The sequence below is a fragment of the Pavona decussata genome, unplaced genomic scaffold, assembly GCF_977016875.1.
Source record: "Pavona decussata unplaced genomic scaffold, jaPavDecu1.1 SCAFFOLD_49, whole genome shotgun sequence".
In the NCBI taxonomy this organism is placed as follows: Eukaryota; Metazoa; Cnidaria; class Anthozoa; order Scleractinia; family Agariciidae; genus Pavona; species Pavona decussata.
In genome coordinates, this window is record NW_028145471.1 from 1,835,001 (window position 1) to 1,855,000 (window position 20,000).

At 38.3% G+C, this 20,000-nt stretch overlaps 3 protein-coding genes and 1 long non-coding RNA gene across 5 annotated transcripts in view; 1 reads left to right on the plus strand and 3 right to left on the minus strand.

Moving 5' to 3' along the window:
- LOC146481585 (uncharacterized) overlaps positions 1 to 694 on the minus strand; it is a 2,143-nt gene extending 1,449 nt beyond the window's left edge. The window contains exon 1 of the mRNA XM_085108211.1: positions 356 to 694. Coding sequence (XP_084964337.1) covers positions 356 to 481 — 126 coding nt within the window. The 5' untranslated portion in view covers positions 482 to 694. The remainder of the gene's footprint in view (positions 1 to 355) is intronic.
- A 5-nt stretch (positions 695 to 699) lies between these two features.
- Positions 700 to 2,683, minus strand: LOC146481586 (uncharacterized). Its single transcript, XM_085108210.1, has one exon. It carries the CDS (start codon positions 2,669 to 2,671, stop codon positions 1,106 to 1,108), a length of 1,566 nt encoding a protein of 521 aa, XP_084964336.1. The 5' UTR covers positions 2,672 to 2,683; the 3' UTR covers positions 700 to 1,105.
- Positions 2,684 to 4,031: 1,348 nt separating this feature from the next.
- LOC146481587 (uncharacterized) lies at positions 4,032 to 13,938 on the plus strand. The gene is made up of 3 exons (XR_014864420.1): positions 4,032 to 4,113; positions 4,287 to 4,374; positions 11,457 to 13,938. It is a non-coding gene; the product is annotated as an uncharacterized LOC146481587 (long non-coding RNA).
- Positions 13,939 to 16,463: 2,525 nt separating this feature from the next.
- Positions 16,464 to 20,000, minus strand: part of LOC146481588 (uncharacterized) — a 9,154-nt gene continuing 5,617 nt past the window's right edge. For both annotated transcript variants that reach the window (XM_085108379.1, XM_085108378.1), the window contains 8 exons: positions 19,582 to 19,627; positions 19,125 to 19,172; positions 18,949 to 19,002; positions 18,097 to 18,128; positions 17,871 to 17,916; positions 17,603 to 17,631; positions 17,019 to 17,064; positions 16,464 to 16,691 (listed from right to left, as the gene is read on the minus strand). In XM_085108379.1, coding sequence (XP_084964505.1) covers positions 16,617 to 16,691; positions 17,019 to 17,064; positions 17,603 to 17,631; positions 17,871 to 17,916; positions 18,097 to 18,128; positions 18,949 to 19,002; positions 19,125 to 19,172; positions 19,582 to 19,627 — 376 coding nt within the window. In that variant the 3' untranslated portion in view covers positions 16,464 to 16,616. The remainder of the gene's footprint in view (positions 16,692 to 17,018; positions 17,065 to 17,602; positions 17,632 to 17,870; positions 17,917 to 18,096; positions 18,129 to 18,948; positions 19,003 to 19,124; positions 19,173 to 19,581; positions 19,628 to 20,000) is intronic.

Sequence of the window (20,000 nt, forward strand, 5' to 3'; positions counted from 1 at the left end):
AGCTAATGAAACAGATAAACCGCAAACGTGCGAAAAAGCCTTTGTTTAAGGAACATTGCATGCATAACAACTAAATAAACAGCCCCAAACAAAAAGGGATATGGAAACGGAAAACAAAAGCTAAGGAACATGATAATTGACCAAGAGACAATGAGACGCAAACTAGCCAAAAAACAAAATACATGCAGAAAACGGCTACACTCCGCAAGACGACAAAAACTAAAGGATGCAAAAGCGGTACGAAATAATAAAGTAACTGGGGAAGGAGAAAGACCCAAACACACGGAACTGAAACCTACAGAGGTGAAAGCTACCCCACACAAAGTAAAATTGACAACGTGACGACGAAAATTACCTCGGGTTCAGCCGCAGGAGCGGGAACGTCTAAAGGCTCCACAACTGGTGCAGGAGCTGCTGGATTCGGGGCTGCTGGCGCAGCAGCAGGCGGCGGAGGCAAAACCGGTTCTTCGTGGTCAGCCATAGCAAAACGAAGATGGTGGCGGTTGTTCAGCTCGAAGAAACTTAAACGCCACCTTCACCGAACTCCGTAGAACTGGCCAGGAAGCGGCTAAAACCGAGCTATTTGAAGCAAGGGCCGCAAGGCATCATGCGCGGCAGCACGCTGGCCCGGCAGGACGGAATTTAACTGATTTAAATCTTCCCGTGCTACGGGCTAATTATGTATGCAGTGAGAATAGTAGCTATATACATTTTACAAATAGAAACGATAGAACATGATTCATAGAGAATAATAAATAGGCTATGGCCAAATACGAAACAAATAACTATTATATTAAGAAGCAGACTGGGCATTTAGAAGATACAGTTTTATTGGTTGTAGAAATGGGTATACGATTGTTTGTTTTTTGTTTGTTTGTTTGTTTGTTTGTTTGTTTGTTTGTTTTTTTGTTTGTTTGTTTTTTAATTTTGATGGAATAGTTTTCCAAAGGTTTGATACAACAAAAGAAAAAGTAGCAGCACCATAATTACTATTTACTCTTGGCCTATGAAAGTTGAGGTTAGAAACAAATCTGTTATTATAGCTAAGGATTTCGGAAGCTGGATTAAAGAGAAGTTAAAAGACAGAACCGATTGTGAATTGTAATTATAACACCCCTCTCCTTTCAAAGTCTGGTGGCCCAACGAGGAGACCACTGACAAGAAACATCCCCCTGCGAACGGTTTTAACCGTGATAACGTGATAACCTGGTTCAACCCGCGTGGCAATACTGTTCAATTGATTGCCTCCAAACACTGACTTTGAATTGATGTAAATTGCTTTGTCCTCGTTGTTATCCAGCCATATCATAGCTTTGCCTCCGCTTCCGGAAGTTCGAGTAACAATAGTCACTGACCGTGAGTTGGGAGAATGGGACCCAATGGAATTAACGTAAATACGCAACTTTAGAATACTGTAACTGTCCCAGGTGCCCCACCCCCCTTGTGCGTCTGTGCGCAAGCCTGACTGCTTTATGGACGTTTCTGAAAAGCCTTTTCTCTCAACGATTTCAATTGGGAGGTTTGGATGGGTTAAATCTTGGAAAATATCCGGTGTGATTCCAGTCCAGCACAGTGGTTCTTTCAGGGCTTCGGTCTCGCGCTTAACAAAGAACAGTTTCGGCAAAGGTGAAGGGATGGTTTTCTCAGTATCGACCTTTACGTCATACAAGACCTCACTAAAAACATCTCGCACGTATTGAATCATCAGTATGGCAATTTGAGCATGTCCTTTAATACCAACATGCCGGCCATCGGAACTAGCGAAATCAGTAATGGCTGCCTTCCAGCTATCGTTTTCCTTGCGGCAAAGAAGTTCCTTTAAACTAAACGATGTTATACCGTAATGACGAGCGAGCTCGGTTTGTCCAAAATTTTCCAGATTGATGCAAGACGGGTTGATAACAGTCTTCTTTTGTGGATCGAGACCAACGCCACTGACCAGGTTAATGTATAGCACCGCGGGCGCAGACGGTTCTGCGAGCACTTGACGAGTTAATTGCTCCAAGGACTCGGCTTTGCTTCGAGTGTTGTAATTAATCGAAGCCTCAATCAACACAATGTCCATGTTTTGGTCTTTGGGTAAAAATGTCTTATAACAATATGCAAAGACATAACTGCCTGTTCCTCCGATTGCGACTTGATATTCCTTTATAAATACCTTTATCGCCTTCCCAAATGTCTCATTCCACCAGTTCGCAAAAACCTTGAAGAACAATCCATCCAGACTTCCTTGATCCACTCCCAACTTTCCTCCTGCGCTATTTGAGCCTCCTATGACAACCATGTTAATTTGTTGACCCTTTAAGGCTTTCATCAAGACATTCCTCAATCTTGTAGGATCACCAGGCTCAATAGCTTTTGACATCAAGTCCCTGCTCAGTTTCAAGGCACTTAATTGATTCCATTGTGATTTGTACTTCCATTGTTGAAATGGATTTTCCTTTAACCTTGTTTTAACTTCCTTCTCCGCGGCAGATGATCTCGTGTATTCGTCTTTTGCATTTTTCTCGTTATAATCTCCAAGGTAGCTTGCGAATGTTCCCGACGACAACAGGTTGTTACCAGCCACAAAATTGACGTTTATAAAAACACCTGTGACGAAACAGAATTCCTTAAATGTGATAGAAACTATGAGAGAAAAATACAGAAAACCCAGTATGAAGAAATGCATTTCTGTTTTTGAAAGAAAGTGTTCCTTGTTGTTGGAGGAGGACAAACAGTTTTGTAAATCATAAAATGTTAATTAATTATTTTGACTGCATTATGATGCACCAGCGTTACCGGTACTTCAGGCAATTTTCACACTGTTTTTAAAATGGACAACAAGACGTCAAATCGTTTTTAACCCAAAAAATTTTCGTTCTGTGTGATTTTCACAGCTTACAGAGAAAGGTGTTAGAAAATGAAGATATGTACTTCGTTGCCAGCTAAGTTTGGCTCGCTAAAGTGAATTTAAGAGAAGCGATTATTAGAAGTTATCATTTTGCATTCTGTTTGTCTTCCTGTGACAATTTCCATCCAGGCCACCTGCTAAGATTTTTTTTGCCCTAGTAGAAGAGCTTTAGAACTAATCCAGGTCATTCTCTCCCTGAATTACAACGTCCAGCTTATCAACCCCACCCTCCCCCCCCCTCAAAAAATAGTAATAATTAAATCAAATGTGGGCAGTATGTGAGCATATGCGAAACAAAAAAAACTTCATGTCAGCATGTAAAACTACTACTGTCTGTTTTTCTCAGTTGTATGATGAAGAGTTCAAACATTATATTGAATTTTACGTCAAATCGACGCTGAATATGATCTTATAAAGAAAATCTCGCTTAGCTTCACAAAAGATGAAAGAGGAAAAAAAAGGATCGCGCAAAAAGAAAATGATTTTAATGTAAAAAGCTGAGGTCTAATAACAATAATAACTATTATTTACCCTCAACAGTATTATAGCATGGGGCCGAGCATTATTACACTTTACAAAGAAATTATTTAAATTGAACATAACATGGTTAAATATCCCAACTGGCAGGAGGCAGACCAGCCGGCTATTTACAAGCTTAGCCGAAGAGTTGAACTTGGGGCTACCGAGAAACAACTCCAGCTAGCGGTCAGAGCGGGACTTGAACCCGGGACCACCGGATTTCAAGTCCGGCGCCCTAACCACTCGACTATGCTGCCTCCATCTATGTATATGTGCGGACCATATCTAGGGCTGGATGTTCCACCAAGTATTTGCCAAACTAGTCCTTAGTTAAACAGTAGTGTATCCTGATCATGATTAGAACTGATCAGCAAAGCCAACTTGGACTAGTGGACGATAATTATAAGCGCTAGCGTATTCTCCTCTCTCATGTAAACGGGGTGGGTCGATAGCATTTCATATTCGTCGGAGGGCTCTTAACTGTATTCACCAACTCTGAGCGTTGGTACCGTTTACCTTCGCCGATCTGACCCACATTGAGTCCCGATTTTAACATTCCAGCGTCCATAATTCCCAACTGGCACAACCTCGTTCCCAGGACCTAACCCTGGGAATCCTGGGAATTATGTAAAAGAAGATGGCGTCCCTGGGTGTGAAATGCGCGTGAGGTTGTTGTTGCTGTAAAAATTCCATCTATAAAGGTAAAGCACTCTTTTATATCATAGCAACAGAAATGAACGGGCCTCAGGCGAAATCTTTGGTGTTTTGGCACTGACCAAGCAATTCTTTGAGCAAGAAATATCGCAAATATAGCTGAAGATGCACAATTGTTTTCTGGCAAGCAAAGTCTGGTGAAATTCTCTTGGTTTTTCAGTTTTTAAGAAGAGAAGTCGACTGTGCACATGCTAGAAAACTGGATGGTGAATCGGCTTGAAGTTAGAATTCCTCAACCCTTTTGAAAGGTAGGTTACCTTGCACCATGACTGAGCTTGCTTGCACTGAGAGTGAGTTATTTTCAGATTAAAGAATAAATTAATAAATATTAGTTTTAATCAAAATTATCAACTTGTATTAGTCGTTTCCTTCTGCATACATTTGCTTCCAAGTTGACAGACGTGATTAGAAGTTTGAACTGTCTCATGCGTTGTACATTATTGTAAGAAGATTTGTGCTATGCTGATGGTTGACAGTATAACAAAATAAGAAACAAAAGTCACTGTTTTATTATTATTATTATTTTTTTTTTTTTTTTTCCACTGTGGGGTCCCTTCTAGTCTGCAAACACTGATGTATTTCTAGCTGCCTCCTCTCTGCCAAAAAATAGCAGAGAGAAGAGACAGCCAAAAATACACATGCATCTGTGTTTGCAGACTAGGTTCCTGCAGGTATGTGCAACCCTGTGTACACTGTATGTGTCAGTGAAGTACACTGCAAACTAAGGCTAAAGTGTATATGACACTGAGTTTTTTTCCATTGGTTTTTGGGGGTCTGCCTAAAGCTTGTTTAAAATGTTTGATAATCTGTTTGTACAAGTGCAAAATACAGTCAACTCCCACCTTGAGGACACCTTGCTATTACAGACACTCGGGTAATATGGACATATAATATTTATAATATTTTATAAAGAAACGTTCAAAAAACGATTACTCTATGAAACTACCATTCACTAACTGCTACTTGACGTTCGAATCTTACCTCCAAAATGGCCGGCACCAAGCCATCAGGATCCTCAACAGCAGCTTCTAGTTCTCTTGTTTCGCCATCGTCGTCACTTGCAAGTGGTTCGTCCGTGTACAGCTCAATCTCTCCTCCTGTATAAACTTTGTCTCCCGAATCTTCGTATTCTTCCACGAAACTTTCAAATGACTCTGAAATCACAGACTCATTCTCATCACTCACATTCGAATCGCTGCTCTGTGGATCCCTGGAATTTCGAGTGAAACTTGCGCTTGCCATTACACCTTTCTTTCATATGACAGCACAACACATGACTCAGAGGTACGTGGAATGACATCACGGATTTTCCCGTCTGCAGTAACTCGTGCCCAGTCCTCGGGACAAAATTCAAAGGCAAACTAGCAGGTTTTTCCAACGCGAAAAAATGGGTTTAAATTTTTTTTTTCACACTTTAAAAGCTTCTAGTCGTTTTTTGTAGACAAGAAACGGAAGAAAACAATTTCGTGTCATATCCACTTAGAATCCCTGGCAAAAATAAATTACCAAAATAAATTCCCGCTATTAGGAACTCTCAATATTAAGGACACTAAGTCATGGTCCGGAGGGTGTCCACAATTAACGGGGTTGACTGAACATGGCTTTTGTCTTTTCACTTTAAGAAAAAAGACACCGGGACTGGGTTCTAATATACCACACAATAATGTCTCTGTACATGTACTTGATATTCAGTTACTGCAAATATTGTTTTGGTTACAAATTAACCAAAAATGTTGGTCTTGGCAGCAGAATGAACCACTTAATAATTTTATTACTGACGGCAGCTGAAAATATCGGTGTTTGTTGTTGTTGTTGTTGTTGTTGTTGTTGTTTTAATATTTAAAAACCCCGAACAAGTAGGAGAGGAATATGAGTTAAGGGACATGTCAAGCCAGATACAGTGTGTAATGTGATGATGATTAATATTTATTTTGCGATGTTTTGCATGGCATGGCCAACCATGTGACTTGACGATTTTATATCAGCTCTTTCAGCTGCTACATGGAAGCAGCTGTACATTGAGTTCTGTTATGATTTTGATAAAAGCCTCCTTCTTTTATTTAAACAACTGTTAAAATTAGAGAAACAACTGAAAATTACAACTTCAAATTCAAGTTTCAACTTTGTTTGTTACCTGCAAATTATAGTGAAAAATTCTAATCGAGGCAGGTACATTTGGATCAAAGAAAAGCACACTTACAAAAAGAAAGACTGATACAAAATTATTAATAATAAAAAAATACAATAAATTCATTGGCCACAGGAAGCCGAATCATTTTACCTCAGCATGCGAAGATTGCACTCAGGTTAAGACCGAGCATGAATAGGAACATGACTCTGACTCAATGTTTTATAACAAAGAGAAGTGACATCTCTTAATTATTTTGTCAACTTCTTAAATATAGTAAGTAAGTCAGTAAAAGTCTTTATTTCTTCACAAGATAAAAAGATACATATCTCATGTCACAATATTTGAGTAAAAAGTACATATATCTTAGTTGTTTACCATTAAAATACGCTCACATAGCTAAATTGTATTTAAAAATTAGGCGATTAACGTAAGAGTTCTTGAATCTATCTGTATTAACTTTCGGATACTGACTTGTTTGATTCCTTAAATTCCTTAAATACTCACACTGTACAGTGTAGCTTGTTTATAGAGGTCTCTGACTCTATAGTTGTCAAAGAATGAGAATAATTTCCTCCAAGAATCAACATTGATTTGAGATTGGTTGATTTCCACTTCTCTGCAACTGATCAGGATCTAATTTTGCTATTCTTTTATAATAGATAACTAAATTTCAACTTCTAGGTTCAGGCACATTATAAGCGGTGGTGGTTCTTCAAAGCTACAGTGTACATTAGAATTTCAAACTGGTTACAAAAGACTTATAGGTGCTTAAAGTGTTCAGAACACTGCTCATAAGTTGGCCTAACTGTGCTGACTAGTGTTGTAATTAATTGCAATAAATTACTACAATAATGGAAAACAACACAAAAAAGCACAACAGAAAATAACATTACTGCAAGAGCCAACATCTTACAGCTGCATGATGAACAAAGACTTCCACTTCATATACTGGCTCTTCTTATTAACTGTTTCTATTCCCACTGATCCAGGGTAGCGATTTAGTCTTATTTCATTTTTGATGAATTAAAGCTGGTCTATAAATCAAGGGGCAAGGCAAATAGACATCAATTAGTCAATCAGTAGGACTTGAAAATCAATAAGGAGTCAAGTAAAATTGGAACACCTTTTCAACAAAAATAAATTATATTTAAAATAAATAATGATTACAATACCACTGAGAGATAGCTTAAGGATGGTGCTGCCTTTTGCTACAATGTACATCGTGGAATGGTCCCTGAGACATTAATTTTTTCAGAAACAATATTAAGCTTCAGTTTGATGGGAAATGCCATACATTGTTATGCCTTTTAAGCTTTTAAAATTCTTGTTGCTTAATTATCTCTGAAAAAGGTGGGCCGACAAGATTTTCAAGAATTATATGGTATTTACCTTTATTATTAATTTTGATACTGTCTTAATAATATGGCAATGCACATGGGAGGATAATGTAAAAGAGAAATTGTACATTACTCTGTATAAAAAATTTGAATGAACATTCCAGGAATACATTGTATTCTGCTGAAGAAAAGCTATTAGTATTGCAATCTCAATGGTGAGCTTTAAGATGCTTTTTCAGTGGCCTCATAGTCTACACTAAAAATTATTAACTTTACATGTAATATTTTATTTTTTAATGATGATATTTGTTGACTATAAAAATAAGCGAAAAAAACAGAACAACATTTTGGTGTCATTAAATTAAGACTAAAAGTAACTGTCCAGTGTTAATTTATTCTATTTCACACCTTTACTTTATGTATAAATTATCTTTTCTGTTGCATTCTTTACTTGATAATGGTGCCAGGATGACACCGAAATGTCGTTCCCTTTTTTCGCTTATTTTTATAATCAACTCTATTTCTAAATTTAATCTGATGATATTTGTACAAGTAATATCGTGTCTCCCAAGGCACGGTTGCATTATGACATCTGAAGGTAAATGGGACTTTTTACACGGAATGCCCGCAGGGCAGGCCGTGTCTAGGTTTGGGTTGGGTATCTTTTTTTTTTCTTCTTCGTCGTAGTCACAAATCGCCAAATAAATTTATGCATTAAAATATGTCCTCCCCTAGTAGGGATGTATTGTTCTGATTGTCTTCAACAAAAGCAGGCCAATCAAAATCTATTATTCGGGCACATATCACGAGAGAGGGGACCCACTCATCCCTTCCTGTGCGACGTCAAATCATTATTTGATTTATTCATTAAACCTTGATTAAATTCTGCCCTCTCCCAGAAGGGATTTATTGTTCTGATTGTCTTGAACAAAAACAGCCTAATCAAAATCTATTATCGGCGCATATATCACAAGGGAGGGGACCCACTTACACTGTATCTCTACCTGTGTGATGTCAAAGCAAGTCATCATTTCGAAAAGTTGTTTTTGTTCAATGGCCGCCACATGTATGAATTTAAGACTCTGATCTGCCGTTTTCAGAGAGAAAACAAACCTTTTTCAAGCGGTAAGTCCAAAAAATAACTTCTAGGTAGTACTCAACAGTTGAAACGGTGGAAATTAGGAGAGTTCATAGCGAAGAAATTCCGCTTTCAAAAACAGATCGAAAAATCAATCCGAAGGATTAGAGCTAGAGGAGGCCAGACCAGTTCAGCAGGGTCATGACGTTATTGCAGAGTTATTTCTGGTATGATTCCTAGTAACGCAACGATAAGTATCACGCAATATATCTGAATAAAACCATTCAGACAATTATTTCAATTGGGAGGATAGTTTTTAAATATCTGCGAAACATACATTGGGGAATAATTGGGGCTACATTAAGCATTCCGTGTTAATGCCATTAGCCGGGCATCTTGTTTTTTACTTGTAGTCGTTCCCTGCCTCCCAAGGGATTTTTTCATGGTCTTTTTTGATCTTTGCCCTCAGTAAATCAGTTGTAGCAAATTGATCTAATATAGCGCTCAAGAAAATTCTCCAGAATGCAGAGAATGGAAACTTTCTGCAACCACACCCTGGAGTCTACTGAAGTACAAATTTAATTAAGTTTTATTGATGCCCGGGTAAAAGTGAAGAACAGCTCACCTCCACTGAATGAAGGTCTCGGCCAACTGTTTGCCGACTGTCAGGCAACAGGCGGCCAACAATCGGGCAACTGGTAGTAACCATCTGTTGGCCGACTGTCGCCTGCATACAGTGTATGTGGCTTTGTTTTGTTTTGCAATAATTGATTACAATTAATGTTGCACTGATATAGATTGCAGTATCAAATGGATGATAAGCATCTCTGATCCTTCCTGTTGAACTTCATAACTCACTGAGACAGCTTCCTTAGAAACCTTTCAGTGCTGGTTGCAGTTGAAAGCTCTAGACTCTTAAGCCAGTGCCCGACCTCTAATCACTTTTTTAAGAGGGCCCTTTAACTTCATATAGCTTGACTGATGTTCTTGTCCCAAAATGCTAGATCTGAAGGTGCATCATTATTTTTCCCCTTGTCTTAACTGTAAGAAAATTTCTAATGTATCCCTGCTTATTACAAGTACCAGCACCAAAAAACCTCTGTCAGCTCTACCAAGTCCCTTTCAGTTTCCCATGCCAATTTTGTTCTGTTATCTAGCCTCTTCAGTAAACAATTTACTGACATCATATAAGTATCACATGACCCTTTGGCCATGCGAACAGTGGCGACAAAATAATTATAAGACCATTTTGAAGACAAAATAATGGTGTGTAGGAGGGTAGTGTCTGGCAGGGTTTCAGTTTAGAATAATTTTTATACATATAAAACCACTGAAAGCAAAAGGAAAAATTTGTCATATACATGTACACTTTAAACATTTGTGTTGAAATGCCTTATTACTAGTCATTTAACCTGGTATCAGAGGAATGCCTGATCGCAGGTTACTAGTCCTTTGGAACTAGATCAGTGCGACATGCATGTGATTTCAAACTTACTAGTGTGAAATCACATACATGTTGCATTGAACTTCACACCCATTACAAACTTGTTACTTTGTGTGTAAACTGAACCTACTTGTACATGGAAGTGTACAACAGTCAAGGTAATCTGTTTCATGTTCATCAAGGTTCCACCAGCAGTATTCAACCGTAACAGGTGTTGCTATAGGCTACCACCTTTAATGACAGCCCAGAAGATTTAGGCCCACACAAGTTGAAATTTGCAGTTTGCATACGAGTTAGTGTAGTTGTTAGTAAAAAGACGTTATGAGGCCTATGTTATGAACTAAAATAAATGTTTTTAATGTGTAAATGGACCTTAATTTTAATAAACTCACGTGGGATATTGGAGGATCAGACCTTCAATACCTTATTTATTTACAATAAATTAATTTACAATAAAATTAATGTTACAGAAAAAGACCAGTCTTGAACTGGCTCCATACCTGTATCACGCGGGAACAGCTTTAGTGTTCTTAAAATTGACATTTGAAGCCAAATTTGGTTCATCCAAAGCTCAGATAATACATAACCATCCTTGTTCGTTTCCACTTTGGATTATTCACCATATAAGGGTGTAATATGAACTCGCAGTTGCCACCTCCAAGCCCCTTGGAGGTACACTGTAATAAAGTTGGAACCTTGCACCCAGTGTCACAAGGTTACAGTGTATAAACCACAGATTTGCACATTTTAGGCTTTCTTTTTGTTTAATTTGTTTTCTTCACTATACGTGTAGGATGAGGTTTTCCACTCAAGCAATGTTTCAGCTACAGTGCGTATGTCCTACTGGGTGTGGGGAGATTTATTTATTCATTCATTTGTTCGTTCGTTTATTTATTTATTTGTTTGTTTGTTTGTTTGTTTATTTATTTATTTATTTTTTATTTGTTTATTTATTTGTTTGTTTGTTTGTTTGTTTGTTTGTTTATTTATTTATTTATTTATTTATTTATTTACATGTATGCCTTACTATTTTACAAGTGTTTAAGACGGACAGGGAGTGTCGGGTTACATAGGTGCCTTTCAGTTATCCTTGCATTCAATGGTAGTGCCGTTATAAACAGTCATAGACAGCGTAAGGGTCTGGCACTTTGGATGGGACAGCAATGCCCAAATTATCTCAGGAATATACATACAATCATGTTATATATCCAATCTTAGGTACGTTATACAGTTATACAGTAAGTCAACAAGTATCGCTGATCAATAGTAGAACATTTCATTTGATTGAAACTAAGAAGACCTCAAATAAGATCTGGACAATTTTTGCTTTTACCTTACAGAAAGAAGTGTGGAAAGTACTAAGGATACAATGCCTCGTGTGGTTTCTACGTACAGAAAGCCTGCCTGGCGGTTGCGGCAGGAAAATGTTCCTAAGAAAAAACAGACACAGTGTAAAAGGGGGTTAAGCCAAGCAGGGAACCATTTAGAATATCACATCACTACCAGAAGCACTACAAGAAAGGAGCCTTGCAACGGAAATAAACGTTTGAATGAATCGTTGAGTGACGGAGTTCATGAACGAAAACGTACGGAAGGGAAGTCCTTTTTATGCACGCATTGTAACGCAGCCTTCAAATGGTCCTCACATTGCAAGCGACATGAGCTAATACATACGGGAAAGAAACCTTATAAGTGCAAGCATTGTAATAAGCGCTTTCTTCTACGATATGATCGCAGAAAACATGAGAGAATACACACAGGAGAAAAACCATTTTCATGCAAGAATTGCAACAAGTCCTTCATTTCTTCGTCAAACTTGAAACAGCACGAGCGGACACATACAGAAGAAAGGCCATATGCTTGTAAGCATTGCAACGCGACGTTTAAGGCTTCAGCCCATTGCAAGCGGCACGAACTATCACACACGGGGAAGAAACCACATAAGTGCGAGCATTGCGACAAGCGCTTTCAATATCCCTGGGATTGCAAAATTCATGAGCGGGTACACACAGGAGAAAAACCATATTCGTGCAGGCATTGCAAGAAGTCGTTTAGAACTTTATCAACCTGCAAAAGTCATGAGCAAACTCACTCAGAGGAAAGGTCATATGCTTGTAAGCACTGCAATGCAATGTTTAGGGCTTTAGCCAGTTGCAAGCGACACGAACTGTCACACACGGTTACTATGACATGTAAACCACATAAGTGCAGGCATTGCAATAAGTGCTTCCGATATTCATGGAGTTGTAAAATTCACGAAAGAATACACACAAGAGAAAAACCATTTTCATGCAAGCATTGCACGAAGTCTTTTAATTCTTCGTCAGGCTGCAGACAGCACGAGCGGACACATACAGAAGAAAGGCCATATGCTTGTAAGCATTGCAACGCAATGTTTAAGGCTTTAGCCCATTGCAAGCGGCACGAACTATCACACACGGGGAAGAAACCACATAAGTGCAACCATTGCGACAAGCGTTTTCAGTATTCATGGGATTGCAAAGCTCATGAACGGCTACACACAGGAGAAAAACCATTTTCATGCAGGCACTGCGAGAAGTCCTTCAACACTTCGTCAAGATGCAAAAAACATGAGCGAAGTCACATAGAAGAAAAGCGTTTTAAATGTAAACATTGCAACGAGAGCTTTGAAGACTCTTTCAATTGTAAGCAGCACGAAAGAGGGCACACTGGAGAGAGGAATTATTCTTGCAAATATTGTAATAAAAGCTTTATTTATTCAGCGCATTGCAAACGGCATGAACGAACACACACAGGTGAGAAGCCGTATGCGTGTAATTATTGCAATAAGTCATTCAGATTGTGGTCGGGTCGCCAGAGACATACGAGAATTCACACAAAAGAGAAGCCTTATTCATGCAAACACTGTAACAAGAGCTTTGTCCAGTCGTCAAACTGCAAGAAACATGAAAGACTTCACGCAAGGGAAATGTCCCCAAAGCAATAGCAGCCTAGTAGATCACTTTTAACAGGGAAGTCACAGTCTGAAGCGTATCTACTTGATATGGACTGAAATTTCTCTCGTTCGAGTCACCAAAAGGAATATTTCGTATCCTCTATTACTACCATAATCTTATGAAAACTTCACGAAGTGTATCATTTCTAAATGTCAAACTGCTCTGTTTTAGTAATATAACTTGGCAAATTGTCGTTGAATTACGAAGTTTTGCCACCTGCGTCATAACAATAAGCCGTTTCTACTTGCACTATCATTTAATTCGACTACGCGAATTCCTTTCCTTTCCTTTGAATTACAAATTTACAGTCAAATAACGTCGTTTGTTTTACTTGGTATAGTTCAGGAGAGCGAAATAAGTCAAAGAAGTGTAAATGACTTAAAGTATCTTCAGTTTGTTTACTGTGAATAGTGTAGCCTCTCGAAAGCTGCAGCAAGTCGTAAGCAGTTACTGTATCGTATGAAATCTTGCGACGTCCTTAACGCCTTTCCGCACTCGAGTGTGAAAAAAAAGTGTAAACTAGACACGAGGAAAACTTTCCAAGGCGTCGAGTGAAAACATTCCGCCAAGTATTCACTCTGCACCGTAAATGTACTGGGGGTGCTGTTTGCTTCAGTCATTGAATTTTTGTTTGTCTTTGTAACTTAAAATTAGTTTTTTTCTCAAGTTTGATGTTATATAAGAAATAAAATGACAAACCTTTCTAGCAACATTGTAAATACGGTCACCTTTAAATACAGTTGGAGAGTTCCGACATTACAGTAATCACATCTTTGGTTAATGACCCAAAGTTTCCTTACTTTGGGAAAATGTAATGAATAAATCAGCAGTTATTTTATAGTAATTATTTTATCGTTCTTTGTTATTTAATTCCTTTTTTTATCAGTTTTTATTACGTTTTGTCATGAGGGTTGTTATAAATTCAGTTTTTCAATTTCCTTTGTAACAAAATCCCTAGCTTGCGAACGCAGACGTATTTCCGGCTGTTGCTTCTCTCCGCCGTTGTTTTTCGGCGGAGAGAAGCAACAGCCGGAAATACGTCTGCGGTCGCAGGCTACAAAATCCCCGGAGGCGGAGGGACTCTCATATAAAAGGGGCGGGGATGCTCGTCGAAAATTTTGAATTGAACTTCTGAAGGAAACTAATCCGGGCGTGGCCCAAGTTTTTGACCCTTAAAAGGGACCATTTTAAACACAGACAAATATAAAAATACAGTGACTTTTCGCGTGCAACCCTAAACGAACCTTCACGGCTAAATATAATGCTGTTTTGCCCTAAACATCTTTTAAGTGAGACCAAAATCCGAAATTTACACCCCTAAGCGAGAAGACGAGCATCCCCGCCCCCTTCACATGAGAGTCCCTCCCCCAGGACAGGATCATGGGTGCTCATCGAAACATGTCTTAGGATTAAACTGTTAGTGTCATTTTGACTCGAAAATTAACTCGATGTAGCATAATTGTCAAACACGAAGAATAGTGTTTCATCCGATTCCCAAACACGGAGAATTGGGTTAAAACAGCGAGCCGCAGCCGAGTTTTCTACAGTGTAACCAACTTCGAGGTGTTTGGAGTGTTTGATATATTACTTCTCAAGCATTAATAATTCTTGAAATTCAGAGCAAAAGATACTAATCTTCACGCTGTTACGCTGTTGATTTCCTTTACTCTTCATGAATTTATCAATGAGTTTGAGAAGTACGTTTAGTTGACATTTCAATAAGGAACTTTAGCACAGACGTTTTTGAATCACGGACGGCAACCGGAAATACAATTTTTCCCTTTTGGAGCGTTTTCACGTTATAACGTTTATAACGTCAAGCCACAGTCATCAACAAGAGATTTTCCTGTCCGTGCTAAGGAGCAAAACCACGCCAAAAAAGAAAACATTCGACTTCCGGTTGCCGTCCGTGGCTCAAAAACGTCTATACGTAAGTTCCCTAACATAGCACTAAGACCACCGGTTAGAAATTGAACGGAGAAATCAATAAAATGAAAGTCGGCCGAGTCCCTAACTCGTGTCCTGGCGGCTCTCTGTCATCAGACGTGAAGCGATACGTGTGGCTTCCAGGCTAGTACAACCATTTTGTGAAGAGACGATCATTTGTTTTAATAGAGCGTGTTCCCTTATTGTTGTCCCCTGTCGTGATTTGAAGGAACTCTTCCGTTGCACCAAGTGTAGACTCAATCGACTTGATGACTTTCTAGGTTTCAAACACGACACTCGCAGCCGTTACATTCTGCTGTTGTACTGTTTACTATTAGCTAGATATGACATTTTTCAGTCCCGTGTAAGAGCGTTTAGATCTTCACTGCGGACTTACAAAAGATCTTATGGACAATGCCTACTTTTGTTATTGCGCATACGTTCTGCACATCTCGAGATACTCGGGATTCCTATAGCTGGTGCCTACAGATACAGGGATAATTTTGCGCGGTTTAAAACTATGCAGAGAAAGCAGAACGTAGCAATATGCTGTTGGTGTTTAAAAAGAAAAGTGGGGGTAAGCGCGCATTTTCCAGAGATAATAAAGTTCTAATTTGGAAAAAAAACATAACTCCTTTTTAGAATAATTGTTGCTTAATTATCTCTGAAAATGCGCCACTACCCCCAATTTTCTTTCTGGATTCCAATAGTCTATATCAAGATCTTCCTTTCCCGCAAAGTCATAAACTATGCAAAAATACTTCTGTATTAGGAGGTATACCGCCCTTAAAGATGCGTACGATATCGAAAAAGATTTGCTAGCAAAACAAACTGCACGTTTTGAAAGAAATGAAACCTTCTTGAGCCCACGGGCCACATTTGTGAAGCCCTCCTTAGTTTAGATGTATCCTGAATATTGTTCATGAACAATAGTCTATTGTTATTCCAACAATAGACTTTCGTAAACAAACAATACTTACGGATTCACCTTAACGTAGGAAGGCCTCGTAAATCTTTCAACTTTACATTCTCCCAGTCACATGAGCGCACATTGCCTTTTAATGAAGGGTAGAATTTAAGGGTGCGTATATTACATTGAAAGCGCGGACGTGGTGTTGTCAGAGGAAAGGATATATTGAAAAAGCACGCGCGACTGTTGAATTCTGTGCTGTATTATAAAGTAAAAAGGGAGAGCGGCTGCCGGACAAGGCATCTTTTTGGATGCCGGTTTCCTTTTCGTGCGCCACAGCTTATAACACACACAAAGAGAAGAGATTACCGCCAAAATAGGAACACACCATCGCGAATTATAACACACAGTCTTACAGTGCGATACGCCCGCTTTTAAACCCGTGGTAAATCTTGACTATACTGATCACCTCAAGATACTCTTTCCATATCAAGACACATTATTTCAATAGTTGCTTGTATTTATACAAATTCTCTCAGAAATAAAACTCATGTTTACTCCTTTATTTACATGTACATAAGAACATGAAAATATATATATTTACAAACATTTGGACTTTTTTGCGAGTTTACCACAAATAGAAATGTATTTACAGATATTTAAAATGGTAAACTGAAAACATGTTTTCACTTGCGCCTAAACAGTCGGCGGAAAAATCTGGTGAAGAAGCCAGCCTTCTTCTTCTTTTTTGCATCAGAGCTCTACGGGGAAAAAAAACGAAAAACTGTGAGGAATAAAGATCAGTATAGGCACAATAGAAACCGTTAGGAATGCAAGCTCAAAAAGGTAAGGGGAGCTATATTATAAACCAAATAAAATCTTACAAGGTGCTTAGTTCTGTTATTAAGCACGCAATGAAGAGACAAGTGCACTCAAAAAGTGGGTAAAAAACTCGCCAGTGACTGGCGTTTCACACTGCAGCTCATTCATGCTCTCGTCACTTCTTTCCCGCGCGCTTTATAACAAATCAAAGCACGGTAAACCTAATTCATGTAATAATTATAATAACGTTTTATGATCGTACTTACTTGAGCCTGGAGGAGTGCAATTTTCTCACGGACGGCATCAATCTGACTATAGACAAAAAAAATAAATTTGAAAAATCTCTGTGTAGAAAGAGTTTTGAAGTGGTTGCCGATTGGGATTTCGGGTAATATGAAACATTTTGAGGCTATTGGAGACGAGAAACAAAATTTGTTCAAGAGCCCACCCTAAAACGCAGAATAATATAAATTTTTTCGCCATCATTCCTACACGCTTACCACCTTCTGTTTTTGATGAAACAGTACATCAAATGGCGGTGCTTCAATAAATTTAGTCTTTATATCAATGCGACATTAACGGCTTTTAAACTTTGCGCCTGTGCAGGTTTAAAGATGCCGCATCGGTTTGTACATTCCCAGATAATGACGTCAACGCAAACAGCCTCCCCTCCCCTCCCCCAAACCCCCCTGCCAACCCCGCGTTTCCCCGGAAAGTCTACGTCTTCTGTCGAATGGTCCCTGAAGGCAAACACAAACTCTTTTTTAATTTGTATACATTAACCAACGGTTAACTAACCGTGAGAATAGATAAACTAAAATTGATTTGCTGCTTCAAGGTCAATACTTACTTGTCTTTTTCATTTAACTTCATCTTGGCCTGAAAGAAAAGGATCAACGGTTAATTGATGCTCTAAAGGCAGTCGAGCATAAATGAATAATAACGTTTATCATGTTATTAATGGCCTCAGACAGAAGACAGGAGTTTTGACTGAGATGTACATTTACGGTAGGGGAAGGAAAAAGGCCTTTGCACGTGCGAAAAAACAGAATATTCTGCAGGATAGCAACTTTATTGAGAGAAACGCCATCTTAAATCAGTAACATATAAATATTTACCTCGAGACGCCAAATTGCAAACTCTCTTTCGATTCTGGCATTTTGGCTGAAATTTAAGAAAATAAAGTTGTTAACGCAGTTTAACAATTCATCAAAAAAGTATTTTGACTAGCATTTCATTACATCAATTTTAAGCTGGATTTTGAGAGATAAAACACGAAGTTTTCAACATGTATTATTTTTAAACGATTATGACAAGTTCACAATAAAATTCATGTTTCTTTACCTCGTGACCTCGGCCTTCTTTTTCTGTAATTCCTGCAAGGGATCAAAGCCATTTGATTTTGAGTATGAATATAATTTCAAGTAAAACTCTTGCCACCAACGTTGTAAGATCCTAAGGGGACGGGGGTGGGGGTAGGGTCTAAACTGGTTGACATCACTTCTCTTCCAATTCAGTCGGTTTAAATTGATTACGAGACGTTTTACCTTTCATCCGTGATGAGAAGCTAATCAGGCTTAGGGTCCGGTCATCCGGCAAACATACTCGGCTGGATAGAATTCGCCATTAAAAAATAAATAAAAACCTTCGCATATATTTTTCTAATTCAAAAATAATGCGTCAGTGTGTTATAAGAAGTGTCCATCTCTCCCTGGTATGGGGTCCTGGCATTACTCTTCCCTGGGACATTTGATCATCTTGTGAATTCACCTCCGCAGCACTGTCACTTCCTTTCAATTACAAGGTCTTCGGAAAATATGATAAATTTGAGATTAAATAAGTCTAAGAAGGACAGAATTCATACATTCATACATGTCATAGAACGGCCCGTCACTGTAGATTAATACCGAGAAAGTAGACTTATGTGGGACTTAGTTTAGTCTCAATTAACTTTGATTACGATGAAGGTTAGCCCAGAAACGAATAAATCAAAGTCAACGTATGTTATCAGTAACCTGGTGCAGATGAACAACTTGTTTGTCCTACTGTGAGGCATTAGCCAGGTTCGCTTTCAAAAACTCCTCGGGATTGACGGTTTCTTTAATTTGGAAATTTGGTTCATTCAAAAGTGAACAGAAGCATTCTACGGTTTGGCTCATTACACGATTCCACTTTTCTTGTGAAAAAAAAACTAACCTCAATTCTTCTTTCAAAGTTTCCAATGGCTTTAAACATCTCCATGCATTTATTCTACATAGCAAAAAAGAAACATAATTTAAATCTGATTATAACAGCATGCAAAATTTTTCCTGAAGAGTGCACTGTCAAATAAGTTATTTATATTAAGATACATCAGCGAAGTTATAACAAACCTGGATTTCTTCTTTTGTTTTTTCAATAGCAGCTCTTTTAGCGTCGTTCTGAAGAACAAAACCGAAATTATTTATATAATAACACATTTTCCGTTCCCCGTTTGCGTCGCACTGCAGTTGGATATTTCATTAGCCTATCTTACGCCAAAAGCATACAGTATTATTATTATTATTATTATTATTATTATTATTATTATTATTATTATTATGATGATGATCATCATCATCATCATCATCATCATCATCATCATTAATATTATTATTATTATTATTATCATTATTATTATTATTATTATTATTATTATTATTATTATTATTATTATTATTATTAAAAGTAAACAGGTGTATTCAAGATCTGTTCCTTACAGTTGATAGCCTCAGGACATATCATACACTTCCAAGCTTTTCTGGGTAATGAAAACTGAATCGTGCACAAAAAACCAAAGGTTTTACTTACCGTTTCACGGACCGCATTTAATTCCTTGCGGGCAAACTCCAGCTCTCTAGAAATAAGGTATATATAATGATGTCAATGATAACTAGAAGCACTTTCTGTCGTCAGAGTATGGTAAGGTAAAACTCGCACTACTGACAAGCCTCAATGGCCTTCACTACCGGAGCTTGGGAACAACTAGGAATATTTTTACTCCCCAATAGATGGGAAACAATCCATCCCTGGGTTACTCAAAGTAATATGTCGCCGGTACCCACTTATACACCTGGGTGAAGAGAGAGGACTTGGAATAAAGTACTTACCAACCTAACCTCGAATTACCGACCCTCCAATCTTCCGAACGAAAGTTCTACACACCAACTAATACAACACCACCCCAGGCATCCATCGGGGTATAGTAACATAATTCGTTTTAATTTTGC